The sequence below is a fragment of the Coregonus clupeaformis genome, chromosome 5 (assembly GCF_020615455.1).
Source record: "Coregonus clupeaformis isolate EN_2021a chromosome 5, ASM2061545v1, whole genome shotgun sequence".
Taxonomy (NCBI): domain Eukaryota; kingdom Metazoa; phylum Chordata; class Actinopteri; order Salmoniformes; family Salmonidae; genus Coregonus; species Coregonus clupeaformis.
The window spans coordinates 21704853-21726441 of NC_059196.1; the positions used below are offsets into that span (position 1 = coordinate 21704853).

Genomic DNA, 21589 nt, shown 5'->3' on the forward strand with positions numbered 1-21589 from the left:
TTTTTTTTTATGTTCACTTTCTCTTATCTCCCTCTCTTTCACTCTCTCTCCATCTTCCTCTCTTTCTCTCTCTCTCTAACACACACACACACACGCACACACACACACATCTATATAAATATGCTTAGTTTGGGCCTGCTGTTGATAATGACCTCAGCCTTGGCACCCAAGTGGCCCAGACTGTAGTCGCCGGGCAGACTGTAGCCTTTTGTGTTAACCTCCCTATCTCTAACTCACTGACCTTTGGGAAGAAAGCAGAAATTACTTTTTTATTTAGAAGGGGGTAAGGTTAGCTCATTGTTCTGTGTTGGTACGGTTTCCCTGCAGTAAACACACTGGTTCCCAGGCTTGACATGTGCCCCCCTCCTCCATCCCCCCAGCCTCCTCCCTTGGTGTTCCCACACTCTGGGTCGCTGCGCCATAGACCTTCCTCCCTCCCGCCTCACCATCGCCTCACCCATCACAGCACAGTGCCGCGTACACACACACACACACAGAGCACATCATTTGATGTTACAAATACACTCACTTTTTTAGCTTCCACTTCACTATATAACAAGCCGCACAAGCACACACTCACAAACGTATAGGTTTATTTGTATTTCTTTAAACAGTGATTGGAGATGCCAGACTCTGCAGTGTAGATAGAGTGAGAGGAGGGGATGTTGTGACACAGATCCCTAGGGCTACCCACTGAGCCGGGCCCCCAGGGACCAACCGGGGGACCAGGGGCTCCTGAAGCCCACTGACAGGGCCATCCTTCATCGCCCTGACAACCACACATAAACAAACCACTAACCTAGTGACTAGGCCTAACTGTTTACAGCATAGAGGCATGGTCACAGTGTCATTAACATCAGAGACCTGGTGGGGTGGGGGGGGAGTATTGGGGGTAGAGAGACCCCCTTCTCTGACACAGTGGGTGAGGAGAGGGGACGGGCGACTCATTCAGACGGGGGTGTTGATGGATGAGGGGGGCTGTCTCACTGTCACCCTGCACCCCCAGGACCCAATAGACCTACACATTACTACATTTAAACATAGGCATACGCACACGCGCACACACACAGAGTGATGCATGTTTTTTTGTGCACATACTACACAAGCACAAAATATTATTGTTACAACAACCATACACTGAGATTACTGACTACTGAGACAGACAAATACAGTAGCCTACCACTCTTTTCTGACAGATGGGTTTCTTGACTATTTCAACATAATCTCAAAGTAGCCAACATTTTAGTGGAATATGATTGGTTGGTTCCCTGATGTGTTTTCCCAAAAAAAGCTAAATGTTTTCCTTATGCAACCAAACCATGCAGCCCCCACTTTGTCTCAAAAAGACAGCCTACTAATTGGGTTGAGAATAAGAAAGGTCTACATTAAAATCAGGCCTACCTATACATTTGGAAGAAACATTTAGGCCTATGAATGAACAACGTAATGTATCCCATTTTAGACTTTAGGCCTATACTTTCAGGAGCTGAAGCGGGAGATAATATAAACATATTGTCGTCCACAGTGCGTGTGAAATATGATGAGTTGAGACAGTTCATTGCGCAGGGAGATACGGAACATTTGTTTACTGTACTTTGGATCTAAACAGAGCGGGAGTGCATGCAAACAGCACTGCGACGGGACAACGACTATTTAATAGGGTCTCTCAGCTCGCACCCACTCCCTCTCACCTTTTAAATGCCACGATACATTAACCCTTTTAATGAGGTCCGCCAGACAAACGCGAGATGCATGGCCATTGCACAATGCAAGGAGGAAGCACTCGTCGGCAAGGAGGAGGCGCTGACAGGCAGAATGCGCCACGCGCTAGCGCAACAACACACACATGCACATACGAGCGCAGAATTAAAGTCAATTCATGCGCGTGAGTTGACAGTAGGTGGGGGCGTTACATCCTGTATAAACACAAACTCACTTCCTTGACAACTTCCTTCACAAAAGCTTTTCCTGCGTAAGCACAAGAAGCATGAAAGCCCTGATGTGTGCGGAAGCTGCATCGCAGTAAATGCTGTACGGCCACTTCAGACATCAGATTGACCATGCAGCGCCTATTACACTCTCTCTTAAAGGTTCTGCATGGCCAATCCGACATCTGCATTGGCGTACAGCATTTACGGTGATACGGCCTCTGGAGAAGTCAGGGCATTTATACTTCTTGCGCTTCGCTGAGCAGAGCTGTTGTGAAGGAAGTTGTCAAGGAAGTTAGTTTGTGTTGATAGAGAACCTCGCGCCCTCACCTACCATAAACCAATCATGTCAATGTGAAGCTATATGGAGCCCTCCGCATTGGACTGTCTTGAGTTCACTTCCATTAATTCTCTCAGAATAAAACAAATGTGGGAGGGGCCTCATTATCATTCTTCCCAGAATGCTTTGTTGCAGGTTGATTTTTAGAATAGTTTGTTTTAATATCTATGTTTCTGCATGCACATTGGTTGATTAATTGATTTTATACTATAAAACGATAAATAACTTACATTTCTCTAAACTAATCCAATATGGAAGGGGTTGGACTTATTTTACCTGTTAATGAGATGGTTTAGGTAGTCTTGTTTGTCAAGTCCTTCACCATACCAGTCTTTCTAAATGCAGGTTGTGGTAGGTGATTAAATATTCAAATTATTGGATAACCTCCCTCTGGCTTGATTCTGATAGGAATTACTAATCACTTCATAAAACATCTTACTGTGACTTGCAGGTCTGATGTGGACCATGAGCGAAGTTTTTCAGACCACGTTGAGGATAACTAGGCCATAACTAAAGGCCTTTTGAAATTTATAATATATGGTCATCAGGGTTTACTTTTAATTCAAACACATTCACTTAGGCAGTCACTTGGTGAAGGCTTCAGGACTAGAAGTTATTGAATGCAACAACCATGTCTCTGTCACTAACAAACACAGTCATGGGTGTGTATCACTCACATGAAAGGCATGCTGGGAAATATGGAAATAAGGCTTTACAAAACAGTAGGGGTGTTAGTTTGTGAACACTTTGAAAAGTGTTAGTTTAACACTATTTCAGTGGGGCAAGAAGGAAGTGTTACATTTAACACTGTGGGTGTTAAAATTCTGATCTCAAATTTGCTGTGCACCTATGGGACAACAGTTGATTATAGTGTGGCATGAGCATGCCTAATATCCTCTCATTGTTTCAACCTATGTCTGAAAAGACACGTTCATATACACTACCAGTCAAAAGTTTGGACACACCTACTCATTCAAGGGTTTTTCTTTATTTTTACTATTTTCTACATTGTAGAATAATAGCGAAGACATCAAAACTATGAAATAACACATATGGAATCATGTAGTAACCAAAAAAGTGTTAAACAAATCAAAATATAATTTATATTTGAGATTCTTCAAATAGTCACCCTTTGCCTTGATGACAGCTTTGCACACTCTTGGCATTCTCTCAACCAGCTTCACCTGGAATGCTTTTCTAACAGTCTTGAAGGAGTTCCCACATTTGCTTAGCACTTGTTGGCTGCTTTTCCTTCACTCTGCCGTCCGACTCATCCAAAACCATCTCAATTGGGTTGAGGTCGGGGGATTGTGGAGGCCAGGTCATCTGATGCAGCACTCCATCACTCTCCTTCTTGGTCAAATAGCCCTTACACAGCCTGGAGGTGTTTTGGGTCATTGTCCTGTTTTAAAACAAATGATAGTCCCACTACGCCCAAACCAGATTGGATGCTGTATCGCTGCAGAATGCTGTGGTAGCCATGCTGGTTAAGTGTGCCTTGAATTCTAAATAAATCACAGTGTCACCAGCAAAGTACCCCCACACCATAACACCTCCTCCTCCATGCTTTACGGTGGGAACTACACATATCATCCGTTCACCCATACCGCGTCTCACAAAGACCGGTTGGAACCAAAAATCTCAATTTTGGACTCTAGACCAAAGGACACATTTCCACCGGTCTAATGTCCATTGCTCGTGTTTGTTGGCCCAAGCAGGTCTCTTCTTCTTTTTGGTGTCCTTTAGTAGTGGTTTCTTAGAAGCAATTCGACCATGAAGGCCTGATTCACACAGTCCCCTCTGAACAGTTGATGTTGAGATGTGTCTGTGACTTGAACTCTGTGAAGCATTTATGTGGGCTGCAATTTCTGAGGCTGGTAACTCTAATGAACTTATCCTCTGCAGCAGAGGTAACTCTGGGTCTTCCATTCCTGTGGTGGTCCTCATGAGAGCCAGTTTCATCATAGCGCTTGCCATGGGGCGGCGCGCACAATTGGCCCAGCGTCGTCCAGGGTAGGGGAGGGAATGGCCGGCAGGGGATGTAGCTCAGTTGGTAGAGCATGGCGTTTGCAACGCCAGGGTTGTGGGTTCGATAAAAAAATAATGTATGCACTAACTGTAAGTCGCTCTGGATAAGAGCGTCTGCTAAATGACTAAAATGTAAATGTAATGGTTTTTGTGACTGCACTTGAAGAAACGTTCAAAGTTCTTGAGATTTTCCGTATTGACTGACCTTCATGTCTTAAAGTAATGATGGACTGTCGTTTCTTTTTGCTTATTTGAGCTGTTCTTGCCATAATATGGACTTGGTCTTTTGCCAAATAGGGCTATCTTCTGTATACCCCCCTACCTTGCCACAACACAACTGATTGGCTCAAATGCATTAAGATGGAAAGAAATTCCACAATTTAACTTTTAACAAGGCACACCTGTTAATTGAAATGCATTCCAGGTGACAACCTCATGAAGCTGGTTGAGAGAATGCCAAGAGTTTGCAAAGCTGTCATCAAGGCAAAGGGTGGCTATTTGAAGAATTGTTTAACACTTTTTTGGTTACTACATGATGCCATATGTGTTATTTCATAGTTTTGATGTCTTCACTATTATTCTACAATGTAAAAAAAAATTGTAAAAATAAAGAAAAATCCTTAAATGAGTAGGTGTGTCCAAACTTTTGACTGGTAGTGTATGTGTGAATAAACCTAAAGTATTTTGTTTTAAATACATGGGTGTGCATGGGAAAAATAGAATCCAATTCAGCATTCATATGAATCTTATCTCTTCTTTTTGAGGACATTACAAGTGGTGCACCGTTGGTCAGACATCTCACACTACCCCCTGAGCATTTAGTTGAGAGGCACTTTGTTTACTAAAGTTAGGCAGACATGGAGTTACCTTAAGCCTATAGTCCTAGCTGAGATATGATATTAGGACAAATATTATTATAATTTTTTTGGGGGGAGGGGGCTCGATGGGTGAGTTTGAGTGGACCCCCATATGACATCTGAAATAATCTTCCCCCACCAATCATACTTCTATTACCACCTCTCCACCTACCAATTCCCCCTCCATTAACTCACTCCACTCTGTTTTATCATCTGCCTGCCATGCGCACATCAATCGAGCTCGAGCACAAACACTCTCTGTGGCGCTACAAGACCTACATGACCAGTCTCTGAACAGAACTTATCGGGACAGGCCGCACACTGAACACATTTCCCGGCAGACCTCTTATGGGGAGTCTGGGAATTGAAATATTCACTGTTGACATTGTGCAGAGCTGGCTACAGGCCTGAACGGCCCAGTTCCCGGGGGAATCTGGGCCGAGCTATCAGAACATTCACATTCTCTACCTCTGACTTAATAGGTAGCCTAGAAATCTTCCTCTTACATCTTGAGTAAATAATCATATTTAAATATCCCTCAAATTATCCCCCCTATTCTCAGACTGTAAGTAATGATTTAGAACTATGCCTGGAACTGGAAGGGCGGACCGGCTGGTGCTGTAGCCTGGCGCATTCCTTAAAAGGACTGTTAATATTTAGGCAGATTGCAGCAGGCACCAAAACCACTACTAAATGCACTACTAAACCGTTGTTGCTGTGTGTGTGTGTGTGTGTGTGTGTGTGTGTGTGTGTGTGTCTGTGCGCGCGCGCCTGCCCTTCGCCTGGTCAGTGATCACAGAAAAATATGCATGTTGTTTGCTTTTCAAGCATATTCTGTAAATATGCCAATACTGGGCCATGTTGCCATAAACAATAGTCTGTAAGAGATCCTGATGAGAGCGGACCGTCTGCTGGATTTATTTCATACCGTCACGATCCATCCTCGGTGCCGAAGGCCAAAGGCACCGCAATAACACCGAAGCTCACGAGACAAATCCATGAAGCACATGAAATAAATAATTACGGTGTCCCTGTCTGTATCGCTCTTGAAGTTCTTCCTGACAAACTTTTCACATTAAAAGTAGGCCTATGGTTATAAAGCTCTTCGACTCGCATTGGTGTTGTCAATTCAATGTGACTCATTCAAGTGTATTTTGAACATCAAAACTAATTGTCCTATAATTTCCCTTCAGAATATATTTTGGTGAGCAATTGAAACACACTGACAATATAATAGCCAACCAAAAAGAATAAAACGGATGTGAAAAATGTATCTCATTTATTCAGTATCTTGCACTAAACAAAATCCACAAATACTCGCATTATCCCTAGGGGGGTTTCTCTATTACAAAAAGGCAGCACACAACATGCACACAACATGTAAACTGGATTTATTTCTACATGTCTAACACCTTTATCTTTGAGTCAGGGCCTACTTTCTCAGAGCCTTCATAGCGTTAAGATCATCGTTAGAACCTTATTACGATGTATCTTTAGTAGCCGAGGTGTTACCCAGAGCATTCATTAGTAACGTTGCTCTTAAAAAAACCTTGGCACACCTACGAGTGATCCAGACCCCGCATCACTTTATTAACATAAGATCTCTGCTAAACATAGAATCAAGATGTTAAGGCTATCTGTCTGACTGTGACTGCCAGGGTCGGCTCTAGGCATAAGCGACATAAGCGGTCCCTTAGGGTCCCCAGATGATAGAGGGCCCCCGACCAAAAAATTATAAAATATATATATTCGATATATATTATTTTTTGGGGAACTCAGTTGGGGTCTCAACTTACTATTGAGAGTTAGAATAGTAGAATACACAAAGTGACATTTTGATATTTGGATCAGAAGTGTTTCTCTTGTTATGTCAGTCACTGACAGTCACTCAATTAGCCCTTGTCAGCTAACAATTGTTTGATTGGTAAGTTAGTCTAGCCAGCTATCTAAACTATTTTTTATTTATTTTACCTTTATTTAACTAGGCAAGTCAGTTAAGAACAAATTCTTATTTACAATGACAGCCTACACCGGCCAAACCCGGACGACGCTGGGCCAATTGTGCGCCGCCCTATGGGACTCCCCATCACGGCCGGTTGTGATACAGCCTGGAATCGAACCAGGGGGTCTGTAGTGACGCCTCAAGCACTGAAATGCAGTGCCTTAGACCGCTGTGCCACTCGGGAGCCCAATCAATGGTCAAATTATTGACAGAGCACGAAGGGCACTTGCCCATGGGCCCTGACGTGGGCCCCCATTGATTTTGTTAGTCACTCTCACTCAGATAACATATTAACATGGCATAAGTCATGACAAAATGTGTTTGAAAATAGCTGTAAAACTGCACATTTTTCTATCCACACCATGGCAGAATTTGTAGATTTTTTCCCTAAAATTGTAAAATCTTCTCTCTGCCCAATGGCAAAATGTGTAGAATTGAAGCAAAGTTGCTTTAAAACTGCTAAATTTTCTCTGCACCCCATGTCAAAATGTGTAGAATTGCAGGAAATTGCAACAATATTTCGCATAGGGCCCCCAAAAGGCTTGGGCCGGACCTGTTGACTGCTGATAACTTCAGAATTAAGTTGACTACACATACAAAGTCGCCAAAGTATTTGCAATTGTTACAAACAAGTGAAGGATAAAATGATGCTTCAAATGAGAACCGAGATGACTGCATTAAAATATACATAGGCTACATATCTATATAGGCCAAATGTACAATACATTTGTTATATTTTAGTTATATTTTGCGACTAGGCTACTGTCTATAATTTTTGCCTAAATGTGTTTCATGTGGGCAATGATTTTGTGCATCATTTTTGGGTACGCATAATTAGCCGCCTCAATAGCCTATTTGCAGCCATAGGTGGTAATATATATATCTAGAAGCTGATCCATCGTCAGTATTATGGAATAATTATAATGTTCATGTATGATTTGAATGGAGATAGCTGATCCGAGAGCAGCTCTGCTTTTCTTCCCATCCTATCAGTATCGACACATGGTCTAACTATGCACATAGCGAACGTTCTCTCTACGTGCTTGTTTGGGAAACACTTAAAACGTTGGCTCGTAAATAACGATGCATCTGGTACGACTATCGTTCAGTTACATCGCAACTGGGAAACGATGCCCAGAATTGTTTAAACTAACAAAACACTCACAATTCGATTTTCAAAATAAAACTGCTGGTTGGATGAGTGTCATCCACTGAGTGTGTAGGCCTAAATAAATTAATATCCTAAAGAGGAAAGGATTTCTCCTCTATCTGAGCTCCAGGAAGGTCCAGAGAAATGTGTAGCAGGAATATATAGACAGAAAGTGACAAAACACACACACACACACACACACACACACACACACACACACACAACAAGATGACTGTCAGGTCTCGCAGACGTTCATTGAAAGAATAACACCCGCGACCCCTGGCTCCAGGACTGCAACCTACCGGTGTTGACCTGTGGCTACACTTTAGTCCAGACATGAGAAACTATAATTCAAAACATTCAATTGATACACTTAAAATTATAACGTTTTTTTCTCTCTGAATAGGACTGCAAATACATAGCCTACAGGCTAAACACATTCATAAAGGTTAAACACAATTGGAGATGTTAGTGACTCAGAAAATGCAATTAAATTGCCTATACACAATTTGAAAGAACTATCGAAAACGTTTACTTGTGTAGCCTAAACTACTTGAAGGAATGTAAATAATGATTATAGCTACTGCATCCGCTTGCCATTTTGGTGAGAGAGATAGGCCTACATTTTATATAAACATTGTTGTGCATTTTGGTAGATTGCCGTAGACCACAATAACAGTTTATTGGAGTAAACACCTTTTACCCAAATCAGTGTGTTGCTCCCAGGGGGTTGAATTGCTTCCAGAACTCTGACTAATAATTTAACCGATTCAATCAATTACAAAAATACTTTATTAGGCTACTGAATATTGGTGTTCAAAACCTCCGTGCCCCTCAATGTGCAGTGGTAAAATACAAACAACTGCAACTTATTAAAGTGCCGGAGGCAATGCTTGATCAAGAAATGTCATTACATTTCTGCATAACAGAAAGACGTAAACACGTTTTGTACCAAAACCGTAACATTAATTATATAACAAAGATTATTCAGTTGTTGCACAAACTAAATACACCATAATAAAGATACAATACAGCGTAATAACCCAAGGCTATAATGTAATGATAGGTAGAGCGAACACCCCATAAGCATTTATTTATTCTATGATACATCAGACAAGGCACAAATACATATTTTGGACATTTGAGGTTGCGCCAGCAATGGTACCTGATTATATTTAATTGCATAAATCCTTCATTCTGGATCTTTCGTTTCCTAAGTCTGAATGAGCCCACCTGCCTTTTCGAAGTCGCTCCTTCAAATTGAAATGGCCAGAAACGAAGCGCGTGCAACAACAGCGTCTCAGGACGCGACGAGAATTGACCAACGCTGTAGCGCCCACTATACAAAGCACAGCGCAATAACGATAGTAGTTCGTTCCCTGAGAAGTGCCTCTCCCGTTTGCACTACTTTTTATTACTTTTAACGCCAATTGAATTTTTCAGAATTCGCGAAAAGAACTGGCACTGACAGTACCAACTCGAAACCCCTGAACCAACTTCTCCAAACCGTACCCCTGCTCAGTTGTGAGTGGGGGCTATTTTCTACTGACACTCACATAAGAAAGATATTGTACCTCATTTGTAGATGCGAAACAGCATCGATAACTGAGATATAGCTACACATTTACAAGATGGCAGTTTCAAAAGGCAAAGAAAGGGATATTGCACCTACTTGTGGCCAGTTTCCGTGCCCTGCCTTTGGACCTCATGATGCCAGTCTTTCGGCGTGGGTTTGTTAGATTTTTTCTTGGATCTTTTCCTCCTTTTTCTTTTTTCTCTGTCCTTTTCTCTGTGTTTCTCAATCCAGACTCGCTATCTCTCCAGCATTGTCAGTTTGGACACCTTCGCACATGCGCATAACCAAACTGCCAGCACCGCCAAAAAAGTTTGGAACGATTTATCACTTGATATGACTGATCTAGTCAGATGGCAATCGCAGAGAGATCCCTTCGCGTCAGATCTTTAAAGATCACTGAGTCAGAAACCGAGCCGCAACGACCCCGGATCTACGGAGAGCCGGAGACATTAATTTTAATGAACTATTATTCTCAAACCATCACCATGCATGCCTACCTATTGTGCTTAAATGAAATCACATTCATGAATGCTCGGCTAAATTACTAATGTGAAACGTTTTCATTAAATGTTTTATACGTTTTAATTGTGTTTTGACCATCACAGCGAACACTAGGAAATGAATGAACCCCTCCTCCCCTCCCCTGGTATGTGGGCAATCGAACTGACAGCTCTAATATGAGGCTGTCCGAGGCTTTTTTTTGTGTGAAGTGGTGACAATTATTAATCTTTTAAATACTTTGAATGAATACATCTTTCTGCTGACTTGCATGAATAAATTCCATCGCTTGCATGCAAATTGATAACCAAAATCAATGTTGAACTCGCATAGTCTATTATAACTTTTGGGTAAGACTGCTGCACAAATGAAATAGTTTACTTTGCTTCACTCTCATCGGATTTGGGAACCACTGTATCCACATAAGACTGATCCAATGAACCTAACAATGAAAACCCCAACAATCTTATTGGACTATTGCAGGATAGTCGTGGTGGAGAGATGTTAACTGCAAGGTGTATTTGTCTATTAATTAAAACTGAGTATTATTAAGGTAATTGCTCATTAATTAGATCCGCATGAGGTGATGTTGATCTTGCACGTGAACACTTTAATGGCTTGTGACCTCGATTTATTGATTCCAAAGTATGTTGAAATTGATTTAAGTAATGACATCATGAAAATTGTACGACAAAAATAAAACAGCCCTTTGGCCGATGTCCAATATACCTTTCAATATGTCAAATTAGTCAAATCAAGTATATGCCTATAGGTAGGACCCCATTTATGCTTAGATACCGCTCTGAAATCTGAATTCAAGTGTAAAGGCGGTGGATATGTTTTTGATAACTGTGGGCAATTGAGTCAGTACCACAGTATCAATAGAAAAGGCGCGTGGTGTGTGTGTTATCCGATTCAGTCAAATACATTTGCAGTCAAACTATATGTTAAATGTTCACAAAGGTGTCATTAAGAAAAATACTGTCTCAAGTTATTCATCCAACATACTTACAGTTTAGAGAAATCACCAAGTAATTTAAGTCACCAAGACAAGAAAGGTTTATATAGGTACTTTATTGTGGTTATACCTCAGCCTAGCCCCAAAGTAATGACATAAATGGTGCTATTAAGTACACGGTGTGCTGGAGAGTGCGGCTTGCGACGCAGGCAGGCATGCAGCATTTCAGACCCACAGCTACAGCTCGAGGCAGCGCGCTCAATTAGCCTAAATGGAAACAGTTTTCATTCATTGCAATAACTCACTGTTCTCGAGACCACTTTCAGAATAAATACTTTATGATGATACGCTGACCCGGAGGCGCGGAATGGCAGGACCAGGGAACGATGGAGAGATATGTGCAGCCCAGTGGGTTGTAATTATTAGACATTCATTGGGTTCAAGAACCTTTGAAAGTATAGCCATATTATTAGCATGCTTGTCCTATAGTTCGAATTTAAATCCCATCCCAAAAAGTGGTTGGGCAGTCCACAAGGTTTGGATCCTATTTTAACCTAATTAAATGCATTATTTTGGGTAATTTCTGCAGAAAATAAGAACGCACGTTAATATCGGGTAATTGATTGTTTATTTCAATGCATTTAGTTATGTTTGGGAGGTTGTTTAGGGGTTAAAATAAATACATAATTTTAATAGGAGCTGTCGAAGATAGACTAAAAGTGAGAAGGGAGCCTCGGGCACAAGGAAATTACCGCGCACCAGCGTGACCTTTGAGCAAGGTGATCAATCAACTGATTAACAGGGATATTTTATCAATGCTATGACCAGCCAAACGTTTCTGAAATAAAATAATGAGATGGACAACGCGGATAAAGCGTGTAGACTATACTATTAAATACAAATAATCATACGGTATAAATACTCACATTTGCGAAAATTTTTTAATTATAATTTGTCAAGTCAATTGTTGTATGCGCCTAATTATGCATGAGCTGTCTTTTGATTTATGAAACGTATACTTTTTTTATTATGATAACACTAATAACAAAATAATTTTAAATAGGCCTATAAAACGTCTATATAAATAAATTACACTAACAACATTAATAATAATAACACATATTAACAACAACAATAACAACAACAATAATAACAATAATAATAATATTATTAATAATAATAACCTAATAATAATAGTTATTATTATAACTTGTTTTTTAACTCTTATAAATTATGTGCAACTGCTTGTGCCTAAACATTTTATGCTTTTGACCAAAACGTGTGCTGGGTGTTAGAATAATCATGCCTTACTGCCTGTGTTTTTACAACCATTTTTCCACCTATAACTTCGTGAGTATAATCATATTGCCATAATTTCCTGCTATTATTCAATTGTAATAATTCATATATTGCCTGGTGGGAAACAACTTTCTAAGGAGTGTGAGCCCGCGAAAAGGCCGGGAGTGGAGCACGCTAGTGCCCGGATGAGCAGTGCCCCTCCGTGGAGAGAAGTGAGAGTATTTTATAACCTATACCGACCAGTGAGCTCTGGTACCAATACACATTCAACACAATCTACATCCGCGAGCCTGGCCAAAGCACCACGGGGAACTCCAACTTTCTGCTGACTTTTCCGTTCAAGTAGAGATACGCAGAAATAATCTGGAACTGTTCGCTCCTGGATTTTCACTCCATTGAAAAGCATCCACTATACCCTTATACTTTTCGATCAAAGTTAATATTAGGCTACACTGTTAAGTGGCTATTTGGATATTGAGGTTCTCATATCTCCACCGTTTGCTTATGAGCAGGGGCATCATGCACCCCAAAGTATGTGAGGATGGCTTGGGGGTGGACCGGGAGGGGGTCTGTGAATTGTGCATTTTTCAAATACCTGAAACAGCTTTTTCCTGTAATCTAGAGCCATATTCATTATGCTTAATTATATGTAAAAAAATATATAATGTATATTTTTCTGCATGTCTAAGCATTCCTCTTGAGCTGTCTGAATCTCTGCTAAAATCTGGGTAAAAGATTGAAAGGTATGTGAGTCTTATTCAGTACATTTAGTTATTTCTTGCTTTTCTAAAGTCTATCAACCTTGCCAGGAAGCATGCCAGCTTAGATAGTTAGACAAGCTAGCTACTCTAACTTCATTGATTGCCTGAAATGGCTTCTTGGAATGCTAGTTATGAGGTTGGGAGATTGGGAACCTATCTGGGCTAGCTTAAACCAACTTCATAAAAGTGGCTAGTAGTATTAGAGAGAAAAAACTAACAAACAAAAACAATGGACAAAAACAATGGGCAATGACACCTCTTCTTATGAGCACCTCCATTTGAACTAACACCTTTCAAGAATCAAATGATATATACAGCACCCTGCATGTACAAAACATTAAGGACACCTTCCTAATGAGTTGCACGGGCATGGACTCTACAAGGTGTCGAAAGCATTCCACAGTTGTGTCAAGTTGGCTGGATGTCCTTTGGGTTTTGGGCCATTCTTGACACATGGGAAACTGTTGAGCATGAAAAACCCAGCAGCTTTGCATTTTTTTAACACACTCAAACAGGTGCGCTTGGTACCTACTACCATACCCCGTTCAAAGGCACTTAAATCTTTTGTCTTGCCCATTCACCCTCTGAATGGCACACATACACAATCCATGTCTCAATTGTCTCAAGGCTTAAAAGTCCTTCTTTAACCTGTCTCTTCCCCTTCATCTACATTGAAGTGGATTTAACAAATTACATCAATAAGGGATCATGGATTCACCTGGTCAGTCTACGTCATGGAAAGAGCAGGTGTTTCTAATGTTTTGTACATTCAGTGTATATTGAAAACCTAGACCTATAGTCATAGCACCTATATATTAGCCCACTCCTTATACAAAGTCTACACTCAACAAATTAATTTCATAATTTTTTATCGGCAATAACCCAGTAACCTCTCCTCATGTGAAATCAACATGTTTCCCCTGCAAACCCATCTAGTGCTAGAAAATTAAGTAGCTAATAAAGTATTAGTGACTGTGATTGCAATAAGTCTTTATGCAACGCTTTCATTCGCTGCCATGTGATTCAAGCAAGGAGTTCTTGGTTCAATTGAATACTTACTGGTTCAGTCGTGTTTAAGGAAAAAGCTATTTTATGAGCTTGGTAGAGCTGGGAAGAGCACAACCCTTTCGTTTGAACACATAAGCCACATCTGCATTGTGGTGACACTTGAGAAACCTAAGAAAATGCACCAAGACAGAGTATTGTAACAATGCACATGACGCTGTGGAGAACATGTGAGCAAATACAATCTAAATAATATACAAAACAATATGTCTTTGCGTGTCAAAGTGTGCATCTCTGCATCAACAACAATCAACGAAGAGCAATGACACATTGGCATATTGCTTATAGCACTGCAACCAAATATTCTCCCCAAACCATTGTCTGTTTGTTGAGATTGTATTAATTTCATGCAATTTCTGTAACAGAATTTGCACTTCTCTCCAAGGTAAATTGTTTATAAAAAATAAATAAAAAATAAATAAATAAATAAATATATATATATATATATATATATATATATATATATATATATATATATATATATATATATATATATATATACTGTATCTTAACGTCTGACACAGAAATGGAATAGGCCTATACCTACTAAAGGCAAGACACAAAGGTTTGCAAGGACAATTTCTGCACTGGTGGACAGTCTGCTATATAAAGTGTATACATATCACTATTTGTCAATCCTGACACATCATTTGGGATTCGAGGTGTTAAAATTGTTAAAACGGTTTACCCTAGCTATAGTAAATTACAGCCAACCCAACAACAAGTATGTGCACTGATGACAGATTCTTAGACTTCAATATTTCTAGCGTTTGTTGCTGCCTAATATTGTACCGCCATCTAGTGCTCAATAAACGGCACAGTTTATAATAATGCAATGAAACGCAAACTATTTCCTACGTACCTATAAATAATTTAATCTACAACAACTGAGGTATAGACATGTAGATAGCACCCTGCAATACGTTGAGGGAAATGTATAAATTCAACGCCGGTATTTCAGAAGCAAGCAAACTCTATTAACATCTTGGAAAGACAGATAGTTGAGTGCATTTTAACAGCGATTCCCGGTAGTCCTATCTAGGGGTCGGATCACGATGCGCTCTCGAGACAATCTGGATAAGTATTTATGGACATGGTGTGGCGTGGATGTCTACGGGCAGTCGTTATTCCTTGAGCTCAGCAGCGCGATTAGGTCACAGACAGGTTACAGAACCGTCCTCATCAATTCTGATTGACTTTTCCATTGCGCAAGTCTCTTCAACTAAGAGACCTGACAAGTAATCAATCCGTCATTCAATCAGCGTTATTTATCTGGGGTTTCCCGTAATAGCAGACAGTGGAGTGGGATGCTCATCAGTTTTTCGGTTGCAGTGCGCGTAATGGTTTCTGGAGACCATGCATAAACCATGCATAAACGAATCAGATAGCTTTGTGTGCCATGGTCACAAAAAAGTTCCAAAACCATTCGTTATTATTAGCACGGAATCAAACAATTTAATTCCAATACCAAACAAGAGCTCATATTCCCATAGGCCAATGCGTTTTTACTATTTTAGTTTTTCTCTCCAATGTAAACCTATGCCTGCCACCTTGCAGCCTATGCTATATCCAAGTTATTTTGTGCTGTTTATTCTCCTTGGGAAACCAAGTGTTTCACTGAATTGTCTCTGGTGAGCGGCCAGTGAAAGGCATCAGAAGCACTTGTGATGGACCACGTTGGACCCCATCTCCTGGTACTCCAAGGCACTGATGCACATGTCTCCAAAGATGGAGAGAGAGGACATGAGGGAGCCCCCCAGCCAGGCAGTATCCATCACAGGGACTGGCCCCACGCGGTCCCCTGGCGGGGCCAGAGCCGAGGCCTCCTCCCTCAGTCTGTGGCCCATCCCGGGAAGGAGGCTGGAGCCCCCTGCCAGGACGGCGTTGTCTAGGAGCAGCTGCCGCAGGTCTGCATCGCTCTCCAACACAGAGCTCACAAGAAGGCTTGGGATGCCATGTGTCACCATGTGGACAGTCTGAGGAGAGAAGAGGATCTCGGGCGCCTCGAACCTCTCACTGCCGATCCTCAGCATATGTCCGTCGGGGAGCTGGTAGTCCGCATCTGCGCTGTCGATGATGGTTGTGGCTGTCTCTGAGGAGGGGTCAGTGGATACATAACACATCTGCTCCTTGATGTTTGTCACAGTGTCATGTTCCTGTGTGGCGCTGGAGAACTGAGCTCCGGACTCCTTCAGCAGCAGAGCTAGGCGGGCCGTGACATCCTGCCCTCCAAGGCCCAGCTGACGCACAGCGTGGGGGAGGCAGTGGCCCTCGAACACTGGGACAGTGTGGGTGACGTCGTAGCCACAGTCCACCACACAGCCGGTCACCCTGCCTGAAGACAGCAGGGCCAGGAGCGACTGAGGGGCCAGGTACAATGCAGGGACGCCCAGCCCCTCGAACATCATCCTGCAGGTCCTTTCCCTGTCCGACTGGGTGGTCAAGGGGAACTCAGTCAGCAAAACTGGGCTCTCACTAGAGGGGGTCTTGACATGGGTGTTGAAAACATAGCTCCAAGTGGCCTCCATATCAGCCCATGACACCACCCTCCCACGCTTCATAGGACGAATCACAGACAAGTCGTCTCTCCTCCCCCACGCCTCATCTCCAAAGCAAAGCTCTCCTTCACTAGAGTTGCTCTCAGATCTGCCAGTGACATTTTTACAGATCAGATTAGGCTCTGTACTGCATGAGGTCCCAACTCTTATCTGGTCAGTTCCATTGTCAATCACAAATGCAGGTGGAAAATGTGCCATTTCTCTCTCAATTCTAGCAGCAGCAAGTATGAAAAGAGTGCCCACAAATATGAAATAAAGTTAAACCTCATTACAGTCCCCCCTTCTCCATTCCTATCACTTCGTGATACATTACCAAGTACCTCGGCAATGAAAACATTCTGATTTCAGAACAGATTAGAACACCATTATGATGTCACAACCACTAGTTACAATGTTTGTGTATCCGGACCAGTGACAATGGGCAAGTTCATTTAGCATAGTTGTCATATACAGTGCATTCGGAAAGTATTCAGACGACTTGACTTTTTCCAAAAAATTGAACATTACAGCCTTATTCTAAAATGGATTCAATCTATACACAATACCCCATAATGGGAAACCAAAAACAGGTTTTTAGACATTTCTGCAAATGTATGAAGATTTTAAAATATCACATTTACACAAGTAGTCAGACCCTTTACTCAGCACTTTGTTTAAACACCTTTGGCAGCGATTAAAGCTTAGAGTCTTCTTGGGTATGAAGCTACAAGCTTGGCACACCTGTATTTGGGGAGTTTCTCCCATTCTTCTCTGCAGATCCTCTCACGCTCTGGATGGGGAGCGTCGCTGCACAGCTATTTTCAGGTCTCTCCAGAGTTGTTTGATTGGGTTTATGTCCGGGCTCTGGCTGGGCCACTCAAGGATATTCAGAGAATTGTCCCGAAGCCACTCCTGCGTTGTCTTGGCTGTGTGCTTAGGGTCATTGTCCTGTTGGAAGGTGAACCTTCACCCCAGTCTGAGGTCCTGAGCGCTAGGGAGCAGGTTTTCATCAAGGATCTCTCTGTACTTTACTCCCTTCATCTTTCTCTCAATCCTGACTAGTCTCCCGGTCCCTGCCGCTGAAATACATCCCCACAGCATGATGATGCCACCACCATGCTTCACCGTAGGGATGGTATTGGCCAGGTGATGAGCGGTGCCTGGTTTCCTCCAGACGTGACGCTTGGTATTTAGGCCAAATAGTTCAATCTTGGTTTCATCAGACCAGAGAATCTTGTTTCTCATGGTCTGAGAGTCCTTTAAGTGCCTTTTGCCAAACTCCAAGCAGGCTGTCATGTACCTTTTACTGAGGAGTGGCTTCCGTCTGGCCACTCTACCATAAAGGCCTGATTGGTGGAGTGCTGCAGAGATGGTTGTCCTTCTGGAAGGTTCTCCCATCTCCACAGAGGAACTCTGGAGCTCTGTCAGAGTGACCATCAGGTTCTTGGTCATCTCCCTGACCAAGGCCCTTCTCCCCCGATTGCTCAGTTTGGCCAGGCGGCCAGCTCTAGGAAGAGTCGTGGTGGTTCCAAACTTCTTCCATTTAAAAATGATGGAGGCCACTGTGTTCTTGGGGACCTTCAATGCTGCAGAAATGATTTGGTACCCTTCCCCAGATCTGTGCTTCAACACAATCCTGTCTTATATAGACAGGTGTGTTCCTTTCCAAATCATGTCCAATAAATTGAATTTACCACAGGTGGACTCCAATCAACTTGTAGAAACATCTCAAGGATGATCAATGGAAACAGGATGCACCTGAGCTTAATTTCGAGTCTCATAGCAAAGGGTCTGAATAGTTATGTAAATAAGGTATTTCTGTTTTTTATTTTTAATATATTTGCAAACATTTCTAAAAACCAGTTTTTGCTTTGTCATTATGGGGTATTGTGTGTAGATTGATGATGTAAAATTTGTATTTAATCCATTTTAGAATAAGGCTGTAACATAACAAAATGTGGGAAAAGTGAAGGGGTCTGAATACTTTCCGAATGCACTGGACATGTATACAGTACCAGTCAAAAGTTTGGACACACCTACTCATTCAAGGGTTTTTCTTTATTTTTTACTATTTTCTACATTGTAGAATAATAGTGAAGACAGCTTAGCACACTCTTGTCATTCTCTCAACCAGCTTCATGAGGTAGTTACCTGGAATGCACTTCAATTAACAGGTGTGCCTTGTTAAAAGTTAATTTGTAGAATTTATTTCCTTCTTTGTGGAATTTATTTCCTTCTTAATGCGTTTGAGCCAATCAGTTGTGTTGTGACAAGGTAGGGGTGGTATACAGAAGAAAGCCGTATTTGGTAAAAGACCAAGTCCATATTATGGCAAGAACAGCTGAAATAAGCAAAGAGAAACGACAGTCCATCATTACTTTAAGACATGAAGGTCAGTCAATCTGGAACATTTCTTTGAACTTTGAAAGTTTCTTCAAGTGCAGTGGCAAAAACCATAAAGTGCTATGATGAGGACCAGCACAGGAAAGGAAGACCCAGAGTTACCTCTGCTGCAGAGGATAAGTTCATCAGAGTTACCAGCCTCAGAAATTGCAGCCCAAATAAATGCTTCACAGAGTTCAAGTCACAGACATATCTCAACATCAACTGTTCAGAGGGGACTGTAGGTGAACGGATGATCTCCACATGTGTGGCAAATTCAGCGGCAGCTGTCTGCGGCAGCTGTCCCCAAAACGAAGACTGTCCCTGAAACAAAGACAGTTCTGCCAAGTTGTTCTGCAGGACTTAGTCGAGGGAGGCCCCGCTCTCTCGCTTCCCCAGATGTTTAGTTAATTTCATTCCAATTTCTTTTGCATTATTGTAGCCTTTTCTTTAGCCTGTCAACTATGTGTCTGTCTATCCCTGTTCTCTCCTCTCTGCACAGGCCATACAAATGCTTCACACCGCATGGCTGCTACCACTCTAATCTGGTGGTCCCTGCACGCACAACCCACGTGGACTTCCAGGTCTCCGGCAGCCTCTGGAACTGCCGTTCTGCGGCCAACAAGGCAGAGTTCATCTCAACCTATGCTACTCTCCAGTCTCTCGACTTCTTGGCGCTGACGGAAACATGGATTACCACAGAAAACACTGCTACTTCTACTGCTCTTTCCTCGTCTGATCATCTGTTCTCGCATACCCCGAGAGCATCTGGTCAGCACGGCGGTGGCACAGGAATCCTCATCTCTCCCAAGTGGACATTCTCTCTTTTCCCCCTGACCCATCTGTCTATCTCCTCATTTGAATTCCATGCTGTCACAGTCACTAGCCCATTCAAGCTTAACATCCTTGTCATTTATCGCCCTCCAGGTTCCCTTGGAGAGTTCATCAATGAGCTTGACGCCTTGATAAGTTCCTTTCCTGAGGATGGCTCACCCCTCACAGTTCTGGGTGACTTTAACCTGCCGACGTCTGCCTTCGACTCATTTCTCTCTGCCTCCTTCTTTCTACTCCTTTGCTCTTTTGACCTCACCCTCTCACCGTCCCCCCCCCTACTCACAAGGCAGGCAATACGCTTGACCTCATCTTTACTAGATGCTGTTCTTCTACTAATCTCACTGCAACTCCCCTCCAAATCTCCGACCACTACTTTGTATCCTTTTCTCTCTCGCTCTCCTCCAACACTACTCACTCTGCCCCTACTCAGATGGTAATGTGCCGTCGCAACCTTCGCTCTCTCTCTCCCGCTACTCTCTCCTCTTCCATCCTATCATCTCTTCCCTCTGCTAAATCCTTCTCCCTCCGGTCTCCTGATTCTGCCTCCTTGACCCTCCTCTCCTCCCTTTCTGCATCTTTTGACTCTCTATGTCCCCTATCCTCCCAGCCGTCTCGGTCCTCCCCTCCTGCTCCGTGGCTTGACGACTCATTGCGAGCTCACAGAACAGGGCTCCGGGCAGCCGAGCGGAAATGGAGGAAAACTAGACTCCCTGCAGACCTGTCATCTTTTCACTCCCTCCTCTCTACTTTTTCTTCCTCGGTTTCTCCAGCTAAAGCCACTTTCTACCACTCTAAATTTCAAGCCTCTGCCTCTAACCCTAGGAAACTCTTTGCCAATTTCTCCTCCCTGCTGAATCCTCCTCCCCCTCCCTCCTCCCTCTCTGTGGATGACTTCGTCAACCATTTTGAAAAGAAGGTTGACGACATCCGATCCTCATTTATTAAGTCAAATGACACCGCTGGTCCTGCTCACACTGCCCTACCCTATGCTTTGACTTCTTTCTCCCCTCTCTCTCCAGATGAAATCTTGCGACTTGTGATGGCCGGCCGCTCAACAACCTGCCCGCTTGACCCTATCCCCTCCTCTCTTCTCCAGACCATTTCCAGAGACCTTCTCCCTTACCTCACCTCGCTCATCAACTCATCCTTAACCGCTGGCTATGTCCCTTCCGTCTTCAAGAGGGCGAGAGTTGCACCCCTCCTCAAAAAACCTACACTCGATCCCTCCAATGTCAACAACTACAGACCAGTATCCCTTCTTTCTTTTCTCTCCAAAACTCTTGAGCGTGCCGTCTGTCCTGCTATCTCTCTCAGAATGACCTTCTTGATCCTAACCAGTCAGGTTTCAAGACTGGTCATTCAACTGAGACTGCT

General features: G+C 42.6%; 2 protein-coding genes across 15 annotated transcripts in view; both read right to left on the reverse strand.

Moving 5' to 3' along the window:
- Nucleotides 1-10941, reverse strand: part of LOC121564826 (histone-lysine N-methyltransferase MECOM-like) — a 191495-nt gene extending 180554 nt beyond the window's left edge. For 13 of the 14 annotated variants that reach the window (XM_041875937.2, XM_041875935.2, XM_041875934.2 and 10 more), the window contains exon 1: nucleotides 9978-10940. In XM_041875937.2, the coding sequence (XP_041731871.2) occupies nucleotides 9978-10014 (37 nt within the window). In that variant the 5' untranslated portion in view covers nucleotides 10015-10940. Of the gene's footprint in view, nucleotides 1-9977 lie in introns of all 14 variants that reach the window. The other variant, XM_041875930.2, reaches the window with a different exon arrangement.
- A 5173-nt stretch (nucleotides 10942-16114) lies between these two features.
- On the reverse strand, nucleotides 16115-16990 carry LOC121557261 (actin-like). The gene has a single exon (XM_045211442.1). It carries the CDS (start codon nucleotides 16988-16990, stop codon nucleotides 16115-16117), a length of 876 nt encoding a protein of 291 aa, XP_045067377.1.
- Nucleotides 16991-21589: the final 4599 nt, after the last annotated feature.

Coding starts and splice junctions, on each gene's coding strand:
- LOC121557261 (XM_045211442.1), bottom strand. CDS start 16,990: ATGGAGGCCACTTGGAGCTATGTTTTCAACACCCATGTCAAGACCCCC.